We start from the raw sequence: 13599 nt of genomic DNA on the forward strand, positions 1-13599 counted from the left end.
TTTAAGCTCAATGCAACAATTATAATCCTCTAAGTAAAAGGAAAGGGGGAAAAATGAGATGGACAGTGACAGGTTGGGAGGACTAAATCCCTGTTAACTAGGGCACCAAGATTTAAAGGGCTCAGCTTTGCACACATCAAATGTCTCTAACAAGGTCCTCACAGTACACTGTCCCTGACAGTTCCTCAGTGCAAGTGAGAGTTGATAAGACCCACTGCCCTGAGGAAGCTGTCAGTGGGCAAGAGGACTCTATTGCAATGGCACTGCCATGCCATGACTAATGCATCCAAAACCAAGGGATTGGCAGAAGCACTCAGGCTGCCCTTTTGACTCCCAGATACAAGGGGCAGCAAAGGTCAGAGTGGTACCACAGAGGGCAGCGCTGCACAATTAACAGCTGAATGGCAGCAGAACGAAGAATGTAGCAATAACCTGTATTTCACATTAGCCCTGTCACACACAATGATTTGAATCACCCCATCATGTTTCCTTCAACTCCAGCACATCTTTCCTGAGGGTGAGACTTAAGGTCCAAGAAAATTAATGAGTAAATAATCTACAATTCATAATTTTCAATAATGCTGTAAGGAGATTGATGCAGGCAGATCAGCAGATTTTTCCTATTACCTGATGTGACTCAATCTGTATCCTGTGCTGTACAGATAGTGTTTATTTTCACTGTAAACCACCTCCCTGAGGTTTGCTTAACATGAGATTTGTATCTGTTCAAGGACCACACAGCCAAAGGCAGTTTTTGATAGGTGCTTGGGCTGCCTCTCCAAGGCCAGAACTCACTTGACTGCATCTTATCATCATCACCTGAAATGCCAGATTCATAGCTAGTCCTCAAGAACACTGATTTTCCAACCCTCCCCAAAGTATCTTTGGGACTGCCCAGCCAGTGTGGTCCAGCTTTCCCAGTACAGACTGCAAATGCCTGGAAATGCCCCACAGGGTCACTCAGGAAGCAGGCATAGCACAGCAATCTGGCATTTCAAGGTATGGCACAACCAGACTTAGACTACTCAAACGCAGTGAGGATGCAAATAGATGCCAAGTTCGCTCAGATTTGCTCCAACAGATTTTCTGAAAGGGTTACCTCACTGCAGAGCATCCATCCGTCTGGTGCCAACCCAAGCTCAGTGTAAACACCACATTGCACTCCGAGCGGTGAGGGAAATATGACTGTGCTCACCCCAGCCTGCAGCTGGTACTGCCAGGGGAGCCAGCTCTGCACGTGTAGCACCAGCAGGGATGTGGCAACTCTGCATCACTATGCCAGGGGTTATGACCTACCTGTTTGTCAATGCTCTTGTGAACCCACCCTGAGGTCACTGTGAGAGACTGTGCCCTATCTTTAAGCATAAAACAGGTAGTTCAGACTAACTCAGACATTTCAGAAGGTTGGGAGACACATACAGCCTACTCTATCAGTAGCCTGTTGGTAATTCCTACTACTATCTGAAAAATCTCACAGAAAGGAATAAGGAAAAAAAACACCAAAAATCACAAGCATATTATAGCAGCTGGGAAACACATCACACACACCAGGAGCCTACAGTGAGCACTTGCAACATTCACATTTGCTAACTTCAATGCATTACTATTAATTTCTACAATTTCATAAGACTTTGGGAAACTAAGGAACACAATTTTTTTCAGCTTCATTGTGTGGATGTGATGGCTCCCATTTGTACTGTCACTCTATCCATATTCCTGCATTCAGAGACTAAGTAGCCAGTTACCCAAGGAGTTACATTGCTTTTTGCAGCTCTTACACACTTCCTCATTTATTAGGCTTTTTACTGCATACTTGGTACCAAAAGGCACAAAGTTACAGCATGGCATTACTGGGCATGACACACTCTGGCACCAGATACTTTGTTCAGGGCACTCAGCATGCAAGCAGATGGAAAGCATAATTTTTACAATTTTGTCCTGCAGAAAGATTTTTTTCAGAGAATCTCAGAAGACACCTTCATTTATTAGAAGCACTTTTCCAGCCAAGCCCTAACTGCTTCAGGGCTGTTATCCAAAACAAAAAGGCAAGAAAAATACTCCTTTTTTTTCCCCACAGGCACACAAAATGGACGATTCAGGTTTCAGCACAAGTGCCCTTTCTTTCTGCTACAGTAAAACAAAGTCTCCTCAAAAGGATCATCTTTCACCGTACAAGACAAAAAAATTGGAAAGGGGGAGAATGAAAATAAGGGGTTAAATCAGATCATTTTCTGCAGCTTTAACCAAATGTCATCAGTGACCATCCTGTAACAGTCAGAAGTTAGAGCACTATGCCAGCCTTGAAGCCTGAAGCACAAAGTCAACTCCACAGCTCCATCATGGCAGGACGACCAACCAAGCATTATCTGACCAGCCAAAACAGCTTCCCAGCCCAGGGGCAGCCCCACGTGGCAGCTTCATTCACATTCTGGGGATGCACAGGGCTCAGACACCAACAGTGCTGCAAAACCTGCACTGGCACTGCAGAGGGAGTTGAGGTAGGTCTCTGCAGAAATGATGCCCCTGAAGTAGCTGAAACAAAGTAGCTCCAAAGAGAGCACACAGCTGTCTATCAAAACCCAGTCTCCACCAACACTGAAAAACTGCCCATATGCTCAAAGCACATCACAACATAGGTAATTTCTCCGCAAAGATGGGGCCCAAGAGACCACTATATTTTTTTTTTTACCTTGTTTTTGATTTTGTTTAAATGTACTCCTATATATCTCACTGTCTCCACATGCACCAGCACAGCTGGGACCTGGAAATCTGAAGCAGACATTCGCCCTCCAGTCCTTTATCACTTTTATAAGTTGCAAGAATATATGATTATAAAAACACAGTGAAAGACAGTAGCAGGTAAGATACAGACGTTCCTAATAAACCCTGTTGTTTAGTGCATGGAGCAGCCCATGCTGTGCCTTTAACACCTTCCTCTTGCAGCAGATTGGCCCTGACCTGCTGTGTTTCTGCTAATACCGTTGCTGATTCAAAGATATACAAAGGGAGAACTCAACCAAATATTTTGCTAAGGTTATCTCTCTCATCTCCAGTCCTTTACAAAACTTGCAAGCTAAGCCTCCCAAAAGCCCTGTGAAGCAAATAAAATTTCCATTTTAGACTTCGGGGAAACTGAGGCACATAAAGAGCCTGTTTGAAGTTTGAAGATGAGTTTGCAGCTCAGTCAATAAGCCAGTTCAGCTCCCAGTCCATAGTTCTCACTTCAGTTTTATCTTTCCCTTAACGTGGCAGTATGGGGTGTGTTGCCGATCATGGCCTCTGCACTAAGCCTGTACAGACAGAACAGCAGGGACAGCTAATAGGACAACCCCGAAGAGCCCACGACCCTACTGCAGAAGCTGGCAGGTAGGGCTAGAGGAGAACGAATAAGCAGCAAACGCAACCAAAATAGGAAACAGAGAGTGAGGTCCTGGGACTGTCACTGAGGTGACATGGAATAGGAACAACCAGCTGGCATCCTGTGGGGAGACAAGGAAGAGCAAGATATCCCACCTTGCCAGGCTCTGTCCTGAGGCTTCCCCTGCAGAAGAGAGACAAGGCACAGCACAACTGAACTCCACTGAGCCGCATGCTTCATACCCAGCACACGCACCTCTGTTTGTTTCATTGCCTTTGTGTAAGTCCGCATGTTTTTCTAACAGGAGTAATTGTCATTTTCAGTGCTCCAAAACGGGCAGCCCCAGTTCAGTGCCACTGAAACAAAACCACATTTTCTCCCCTTGACTTTCAAGAGACTCTCAACCTGTTTGCCTCAGGATGAAGTGTCTGGACCAAGTTTCAAACATCAAACAGCAACCTGAGATGTCTCCCAAAGCACTCCGTTTCCAGCAGCAGTGCTAAATTTTTAGCTTTTAAATCTTAAGGCAGTTTTGTATATGCAAAGACAAATCTAACTGGGGAAGCAGCTGCATACTAAAGAATGCTTCAGCTAGCTAAAACTTGCAACTGCTTCACTCACCGATTTAATGGAAAGGCTATAGTAAAATATATCATCTTCAGGAGCACTACACTTGCACTCCCCTCACATCTACACCCTGCACTAGGCTGCCCAGATCACCATGTTCCCCAAGCCCCAGCTACTTCACTGCAGCTACATCATGACTTTGATTAACAACTAAGGCCAGTGCTGCAAACTGGATTTTATTAGTATTACTATTGTAAACCACTTCTTTTACTTTTATTTCATTTTTTAATGCACCACATGGGCCACTGGGACAAATTAATACTAAAATAATTTTCTGTCACTTAGGCAAACAGCAGTCATTCCCACATTTATAAAACATAAACACTGTAAATAAAATATTAAACTGTCAAGTTGTCATTGAATCTTCCTCCTGCAGTAATACCCCCAGAGAAACCAAGTCATCCGTCCCCAGGGAACCGGCACAGGCCTCTTACATGCCATAAGAGAGATTCCACAGAGATCCAAAAAAAATCAGTGTTGCAGGAGTCTTGCCACAGCAGGAACGGCTGCCACAAAATCCCAAGCGTTGAAGGCTGTGTCCCCCACCCTGTGTCCCTGGGAAGAGCAGAAGCCATATAGTTGTAGGGAAGAGCCAGGCAGGTGTTGCATTTTGGCAGGGGAATGGCCAGGCTGAACATCACAGACAAACCCAGCAATTGGCAGGGGCACCTTCACCTACAAAAGCATTGGCACTGCAACCTGCAGCTTCTTTCCCACCTTATTTGCAACACTTCTGATATATGCAGAGACACAGAGAGCAGGACTGTTTTGCAGGCTGGTAGGATGAAGAGTTCACAAGTGTGTAAACTGACATGCAGCCACCCAGCGTAAGAGCAGAAAGAAACCTATACAGCCACATTCCTGATCTTGGCCCCAAAAGGCAGGAGATTCAAGAGGGAGACACGTGGTGTGAGTAAAATGGTAAGGAGCCTGGTGAAATGGACTGTGGCATCTCATTAAATATTAGGTCTTCTCCACAGCACAGCAGGAAGTGAAATCAAGCCTGACAATATGCCAATGCAGGGAACTAGTGTTCTTCCCCCTCTTGTTGGGTTTGTCAAAGGCTTTTTAGTTATTTAGGGTCTACCTCAACTCCCAGACTTACATGCCTCAGGCTAAAAGATATGCCTCCAAGCAGACACACATGCAGGAGCCTTAATGGGATACAAGTCCTTGAAAATGGTATCACTTAGCAAACCATGAAAGTTGCAGGATATCCCAGTTGTGAGAAAAACAGTATCCTCCGAAAGCTGTGTGCAGAGGGAACACAATGAAGTGATGAGAACAAAATCATTCATGAACACACAGTGAACATCAGCCAGCACCTACTTCATAGGATTCAGATACCCGTGGCCAAAGGTAACACCAGTGCTGCAGAGCGTACTGTTTGGCCAAGTTAGTTACGTGTACCAGGGTCTGAAGAGCATATATCAAGGTGCTCTTACATGGTAGCAAATACAAGTGTGCTTAAATATGCTAGTTTGACAACTCAGACAAGCAGGTAAACCCCAGCCCCTGATGATTTTCTAGCTAAATAATATGGGAGAATTAAACAATCTTTCTTTACCAACTTGTTTGATGCCTTCAGATACCTCCCATCCTCAGCAAAGCGTCCCAGAGGAATCTCCTGCTCGCTGCCTCACCACAGGCAGGTGACACTCAGTTCAGTGATGTTTTGCAGAGCATTTAGAAAGCCTTTGCTACAAGGAAATAGAAGGCCTTGATCTCATCTCCCCAGTGCTCATTTTACATGGCTGAGCAACGAGGCAGGGAACAGCCAGCAGGGCTGAGCCCAGGCAACCTGAGCCAGCATTACAATATAGGGTCTCTCCACTGCCAAACAGGTTCTAGTGGGGTCACAGAGGAAACACACAGGTCACAAAAGTTGGCAGGACAAAGACAAGAGACAATATAACTGTTCCAAAGAGCAACTGACAAAGATAAGAGGCATCATACCTGCTCCAAAGAGCAATTGGGCACCAGCCTAACAAAATTCAGAGCATTTAAATAACAGCACTCTATCTTTCAGGTGAGTCGCTGCTTTCACAACACCCCAGGGAAGTGAACAAGATGAGAAGACCATGGGCAGCCTCACATCCAGCTTCTAACTGGGAAATGGAAGTAAATACTCTCACCCTCAGCTTACAGTCAAGTCAACAGAAAAATTCCTCTTTCAAAGCTACTACCAACCACCCCTCTCACCAACAAGTTTTGCCCACGTGGCAGCAATGGCCTTGCTCTCTTCAACAAGACACAAGTACATTGGGAGAACTTCCCATGCCACAGTCTTTAGAGGTGGAAGAACAGATGGGCTCTGTCCATCAGTGCCATACTAAAATAGACAAGCAGTATGTGGTGAACAATTAACCACCTGTACCTAGTGTGGGAATGATGCCAAAACCCTTCCAAAGACAAACCGCACAGCTTCTAGTCCTTGGAAATTTCCTGGAGGCAGGGGACAACCTTTTGCCTGGGAGGGACAGAACAGAGCTCAGGGAAGAAGTCCATCCTTCAGAAACACTCAACACACAAACCAACTGGCAGAGCTGTGCTCCAAAATAAAAATGCATTCCTAGGACTGTGGCACTCACTTGTGTTTCCACCCTCTGTGGGAAGTGGAAGGGGAAACATGCAGGGGCTCAGTGTAACCAAGTCAGCCCTGACATTTACCAATTTTTGAATTTTTATTTCAGGCACCTCTAGGGCCTGTTTGTTTCAACGCTATTGAAGAGAGACCACATGTCAAGATTTCTACGTACAAAGCAGAGATTTGCATGATCACTTGCAATGCACGAGCTGCTTCTGAGACACTGATTTCTGATAGACCCATGCCTCAACTTAAATATTCAAAGATTTCCCTTGCTGACTCTGGGAATCAGACATCCAGATTCTAAGTTTAAAGTTGTGCTAATAAACATGAGGTCAACAAGTAAAAAATAATTTTCAAGCTGATACTTGCAATCAACTACAGTGTTTACCTGAGGTGCTTTTTATTCTCCACATTGAGAGAGAATAAAGAAGAAAACTACAAGCCCAAAAAGCACTTCAGTTTTTAAACCCACGCAATTTTGAAATGTCATAGCATAGATGCAAGAGCAGAACTCTTGGACACACTCACCCAAAAGAAAGATTTTTTCCTTTTTCCCCAGACAAAAGAGCAGCCGGTTTTAAAAAAATGAAAAAATATTTTCCACAGACCCATAAGTCATGAGTCACTCTTATTTGCAGATGAGCCCAAACCTGAACTCCAAAACCATCTCTCATGAGGAGCAGAGGAAACCAAAAGCTGGTTAAAAATGGGCAGCTTGTCTCAGTGGCTCTGCAGAAGGACAAGGAACACGAGAAGCAGGCAGAGCACAGGCATGCCTCCCCTTACACGAGACTGCCATTACACATTAAGTCAAGTAACCCAACTTTGATGGGAATTAACTCAGGGTTGAAGGCTCTACACTGCCAAAGGGCAGCTGCTTCTCTAGATTCATTATTTTTCCAGCAGAGCAATTGAAATGGCACATTTTCTATGTTGGCTGGGACAGGGCAGTGGGCCTTGCTGCAGCCCACATGTTGTGCAGTCAGATGAAGCCAGGCCACGCTGAGGGCCACCTGCACAGCTACAGCCCTGGCGTAAGCAGCCCTGCCAGCTCACACAGCTAACTCAGCCACAGGACCCCTGCTCAGACCCAGCTAGATGCCACCCCCTGTGGGGGTTATCCCCAGACCCCTGCCAACCTTTCCACCCTATGCCCACCCACAGTCACTTCCCTGATTCTGGCCCCAGCAGCACAGGCAGACGCCATGGCCCAGTTGGCTCGTTATGTGCCTCACAGTAAAGCACATCAAGCTCCCCATAGCCATGGCACTGCATAGTTACAGGAGCACACATATTGTATTTTACCAGACTGCCTCTCACAGCAACCCACCAAACCCTTGGGAAACCACTCTGCATGCATGAGGGGAAGCCCAAATACCACAAACCCTCCTGTTTCCCTTCTCTATGTAAATGGATCGTGGCAGGTCAGAATGTCATATTTCCACTATGCCCCACTGTCAGGTGCATCAGGAGAGGGTCCTCCTTCATCTCAGCTGCTGCCTGCAGAGGGGTCAGGACATACCCGAGAGGGCTGGCACATCCTGGGATTCCAGTTACAGAGGGGCAAAGTATGAATATTTTTCCTTGCTAAGGGATTTCAGGCATGGAGCAGAGCTGGGATGCTTTACATGGTTTTGAGAACAGGACCAGAGCTGGAGTGGCTGTTGCACAGCACTACATCTTGTAAGGAGAGGCTTTGTGGTTAGCCATGAGCACATACCGCCTCCCCTCAAACAGCAGCAACATAACAATGCGCAGCGCTGCCACAGCATCCTCCTCCCGAGGATTTTAAGGTGCTTAGCAGATGATATGGACTCGGGCAACCTCACAAGCCCTCTGAGAGGGAATAAAGTAAATGCTATAAAAACCCAGAAGGAATAAGTGGTGGAATGGAAAACTAGAACTGCCAGAGCAGCTTGTTCTAGCACACACACAAGAATTCAGAGGCTCAGGGGCAGCTTCCTCTGCTACTAAGGTGGAATCAAAAAGGCAGGAGTGCTCTAAATCCTCTGTTTATCCAACTCAGCCCTGGTCAGCCTGAGAGCAGTTTCCTGCATGCCCAAATAGCTACAGCAATAACAGCACTCGCACAAAGCTCCTTGCCTCACTGTACTAATTTCCACAGTCCTGCTCCATAGAGGAGGATGCACAGAGATCCATAGAGATGCGTAGCAGAGCAGCTTGAACTGCTGGAAGCCCACGGCCCTAGAGAGCAGCAAATAACATCCTTACTCTGCCCATGAGCCTCAGTTTTGACTTTTGAGTTTCGGCAGATGCAAGCAATGGCAAGGGTCTCAGTTGAAGGGTTTCCACTCTGCTGTCTGAAGGTTGGGAATGTTCTGACAGCATTTTCCAAACATTCATAGCGCTTCCCAAATACTCATACATGCATCTTCCACCCCCACTTTACAGCTGGCAAAAAGAGAAACACAGGCCAAAACCCCCACTGCCAGTCAAGGAAGAAAGTGGAGAGCCCTGGTGCCCAGTCCTTGCCCCAACTCTGACCAGGCTGCTGCTTTCGTTCACTTCGATGTGTGCATAACCAGCTGACAAATGGATTTGCAGCCAAAGAGTGACACACTGTGCAGTTCCCAAACTGCTTCAGCTAGATTCACTCCCAGGAATGGTACTGCCAGGCCACTTTTTGCTCCAGGGGTTGGTTTATTTTTTATGAAGCTATTGCCTAGAGCTGAGAGAGCTTTATTGATGCTGTTATACAGGCTGAAGGGAGGACAAATCACCTCCATAGACAGAGCAGAAAGGTTCTCATCATCCTTAAGTCAGGAGCTCACTTTTATCACCTTACTGAGCCACAGATACCCAAGGAAGGCAGTGTGTGCGGCTCTCAACAAAACTGAAGTAGCACATGAGGGCACTGCTACGGCCCCTAAGGATAGGAAAGAGGCCTGAGGGCTCCCCTCCAACTCCCACCCTGCCCAAACTCTGAGCCCAACTCACAGGCTACTGTCTCTGGCTTAAAAGAGACAAAACTCATGAGTGGTGTCCAGGTCCTCCAAGCGGAGGGGGCCGAGGCTGGTACCGGTTGCACAATCCTCCACTGTAATGCCACTCGCATTCCCTGGCCCTATGCTCAGAGCCCGGTTGGTGGAAGGATGGGCTTGTGAGAGGTCATGGCTCTTTGCTGGTCTTGACAGGAAAGCACTGTGATCACATGCATGCCTGTGTGTATACATGTGTATGTATGCGCCTCTTGAACACGAACCAAAAACCTTCCAGCTGTTTCACCCGCCCTTTTTCCTGGCCAAGGGCAGTCGCTCTCAGCTGGAGGAGCAGAGCCTGGGCTGAGTGATAGCGGCGGAGACAACTCGCAAACACTTTACCCACGACATTACTCTATTCCCCCGAGCGTGCCCACCCTGCTCCCCGATTGTATCGGCTGCCATGGTGACAAGCACGAATGCTAAAATAAACAGAAAACAACCCGAAGGCAAAGCGCAGCCCTCCGCCAGCTCATCCCGCGCCCGCCGCGGCGGTTCCCTCCCCGAGCATCCCTCCCCGCCGCGGCAGGACGGGATGCCGGCGGCCGCCGCTCACTCACGATGAGGGGGATGGTCCTCTCCTCTCGGCGGAGCTCCAGCCTGCCGGCCGCCCTCTGCCCGCTCCGGGCGCCACCGCTACTGCCGCCGGCGGACCTGCCGGCAGCCGCCGAGCGGGGTTTGTTGTCCTGCCATAAGTAGTAGAAAGTGCCCAGGATCCAGGCGACGGTCAGGATAGCGATAGCATTGGCCCTGATCCTCCTCATGCCGAGTGCCCCGGGGGAGCCTGGGAGCGCTGCCTCGACGGGCAGGGACGGCTGTGGGAGGAAGGAGAGAAGAAAGAGGCGGCGGCGCGGTTCCCCCCCGCCCCGCACCGCTCCGGCCCCGGCCCCGCACCGCCCAGCCGCCGCCGCCGGGTCCTAACGCCTCGCCCGCTCCGCCGCAGGGGGCGGAGGGCTCCGCGCCTCCTCCTGCTCCTCCTCCTCCCGGCCTGGCCGGCTGGGGGAGCCGGGGCAGGCTGCCGGCGGGATGTCGCTGAGGGTGCGCTCAGCGCTGCAGCCGAAGCGGGGAGGGGGCGGTAGGGCCCACATGGCGGGGCGCAGGTGACACGGGCTCAGCCCCAGGGGACAGCTACTGGGACGGGGGTAGCACAGCAGTCCGCCCTGCTGCACCGCCAGCCCGGGTCCCTGTCCTCGCTGGCCCCACCACCACGCGGTACTCGTGTCCGTAGGGCAAGTGGCCAGCCAGTACACTGTGGCACCCCACAGCACACGGGATCTAGGCACCCACTCCATGGAGATGAGCACATCTCACACTGAAGCTGGGGTGGTTCACAGGAGCAAGCATCTTGGGCTGACGATGGAGTTGCCCAGACACCCACTCCCATCGCTGCTACACAGCCACGCCGCGGTCACACACCGGCACACGAGCTGGGCGCCTGGGTCAGCACCACAGCCTTGAGCCCTTTCAAGCCCTGCAAGAGGGCAAGCATGGCAGTGGAGTGTCAACGGTGATACAATTCCCCATTACAGGGCACTGCCAAAGCTACTGCAGTAAAAAGCTCACTGAATCCAGCCCCGAGGGCAGCTTAACCAACAGACCATCCAGCTTGAGAAAACAAGCGACATTTAGGCACAGTGCAGCTGCTGTGCATCTACAGCTTAAAGGTTTGTAAGAGCAGGAGGAGGTAGCAATAAAACTTACCAGTGAAGAGAAATGCTTAGAAAATGCGGGTGCTTCCGGGGCACCTGATGAGGGGATTAGGGGATTTGCATTATAGTACAGAAAACATCAGCAAGGCTTCTAAATAACTTTTTGCCCTACCTTCCTCCTGACCAAATTCCTCTAAATGTATTTACAATTTGCTCTACTAAATTGCCCTTTCAGGTTTACCTGCACACTGCTTGTTTCCTGAAGTACAGCATAGTATAAAATTCATCCACCAGACTTGTACTGTGCTAGCACTCAGGGAAGAATGCTATTTCAAGAACCACCACTTCCAGGACTGCTCTACACCAACCTCCCTGCAAAGCACACTGCACTCCTGATATAGAAAGATGTTAGAAAGCATCTCACATCCTCCTAGGTACCTTTCCCAATGACCTGTCAACCACCATAGTTCCCAGGCCAGCTGATTATAGTCAGTGGCTAGGGAAAGTTTGAGACTTTAAAGCAAAAACAAAGTTCTCCAAGGGATCAACAAAAACATAACTAGTCCAAGCTACCCAGTCCAAATCTATCCCAGTGGAATCTATCTAACCTGTGGAAGCTGGACTCCCACTATTTTCAGTCTCTTTCCCAGTCCTACCCAAAAAAGTGCATTTGCTCTCCTACATACATTTGGATCCAGCAGCTGCCTGGGTTGCAGAAGTACATGAAGAGCGGCAAAGGAGCTGTACCAAGGATTCACAAAAGGGAAAGATGGAAAGTAAGATGTGTTCATGTCCACGTGACAGCAGAGTCAGCCCCATAGGCTGTCTCCTCTTTCACCACTGTGTAGATCATACCAGACTTTGCTTGATTTTTTTCTTAGTCTTCTCTCACCATTTGGTGAAATTCACTACAAAAAAGCAAATCACAAACAGCAGTGGAGAAATAAGGGTAAAACAGGAGAAAATCCTCTACCCCAACACTCGAATAAGGCAGACTGCCTTCTGCCTTTCCAAGCACGCTGCTTCCCCCTTCCACTGCAGCCATTCTTCCTGCATTGCCCCTGCCCTGCGCTGCTAGCACACCCTATAAGCTGCCATGCAGTAACCATTGCCTCCTCACACCGCATTACACGATTTTCAACTATCCTAATGGAGATCCCCGCTCCACAAGCACCTCGGCCTCAGCCAAGCCTCTAACAGTTGACAAGTCCCCTGCAGGGTCAGCCCAGCATCTCCTTTTTTTCTACTCAGAAAAAAACCCAGCTACCAGACTCTTCAGATTCCGCATAGATATCATTTTGAGCATGCTTCCCTTTCCAGAGCAGACACCATCTTCTGAGGAACGATGCCTTGCACTTTATTCCCTATGCAGGACATGGGCCAGAGGAACCTTATATTTTCACAGCATTTACCTGTGAAACTTCAGTTTTGCAATTGCAGTCTAACATTTGCCATCTGCTAATGAATCGCAGCACCTTGTCCATACCGTACTGGTTCACACCCATTGGGCTGGTCTCCCCTGCCAGCAACAGCCATCCACCCCTATGCTAAGCAGGTGCAAAGCACTGCCAGGTGATCAAGGGAGCAGTGCAATATGGTCTTGCTGTGTTTCAGAGCTGCAATCGTGGCCCAGAGGAATGTGTCAGCAGAGATTTCAGGCTGTGTTGGCACTTAACTTCTGTACATACAAGGTAGGGAGGCACTGTCCACAAGCACAGTTCAGTGGGCAGCTGCCGGCACCCAGCTCACCCTTGTCACTGGAAGCATCTTACACACAAGCCTTGAAAGCTGACTGTGTGCTGGTGGCTGCTCTCTGTCATTGATGGGCTCTTGGAGAGGAGACTTCCAACCTCTCCATACTGCTTTCTCACTCATGCAAGACATGCTGCCGAGCCCTCTTTGCTATTCTGCCCCCATCACATCCTGTTATTCCCAGAGCATTGCCAGCAGTTCAAAAAACAGCACAAAAAATCAAAACCACTGAGTTTACTTGTTCTACCTGGGTAATGTGGTGTGCTGACACTTATATGAGTGACTGGAACTCTCCTATGAATAATCACTGCTTTCCTTCTTTAATTCATTACTTATAAGAAAAAAATCCCAGATAATTTAACCATTTAATTTGAAGACGCCAAATCCCTCTCAAGGGATGGCCTGTAGGGAATTGCCAGAAACAAGCAGGATAAGGAAGCTCCACTCTAGCACACAACAGCAGCAAAGGGCACAGCAAAAGCAGAGTTACTCACCCTCAGAGCTAGTGGCAGAGCAGCTCACCATGCCCACAGGTATCCAGTTCAGCACAGACAAACCAGATTTCCAAAGATCCGTTATTTACATTGCCTAAGCTTTGGGACCTATTTGAACTGAAGAGAGTTA

At 48.5% G+C, this 13599-nt stretch overlaps 1 protein-coding gene across 3 annotated transcripts in view; it reads right to left on the reverse strand.

The window, feature by feature from the left end:
• GALNT16 (polypeptide N-acetylgalactosaminyltransferase 16) overlaps window positions 1–10435 on the reverse strand; it is a 75947-nt gene extending 65512 nt beyond the window's left edge. For all 3 annotated transcript variants that reach the window (XM_027879718.1, XM_027879719.1, XM_027879720.1), the window contains exon 1: window positions 10135–10435. In XM_027879718.1, the coding sequence (XP_027735519.1) occupies window positions 10135–10338 (204 nt within the window). In that variant the 5' untranslated portion in view covers window positions 10339–10435. The remainder of the gene's footprint in view (window positions 1–10134) is intronic.
• Between the last annotated feature and the right edge of the window lie 3164 nt (window positions 10436–13599).

This window comes from Empidonax traillii, unplaced genomic scaffold (genome assembly GCF_003031625.1).
Source record: "Empidonax traillii isolate 1590-97213 ecotype Southwest subspecies unplaced genomic scaffold, ASM303162v1 scaffold56:size2478089, whole genome shotgun sequence".
Lineage (NCBI taxonomy): Eukaryota > Metazoa > Chordata > Aves > Passeriformes > Tyrannidae > Empidonax > Empidonax traillii.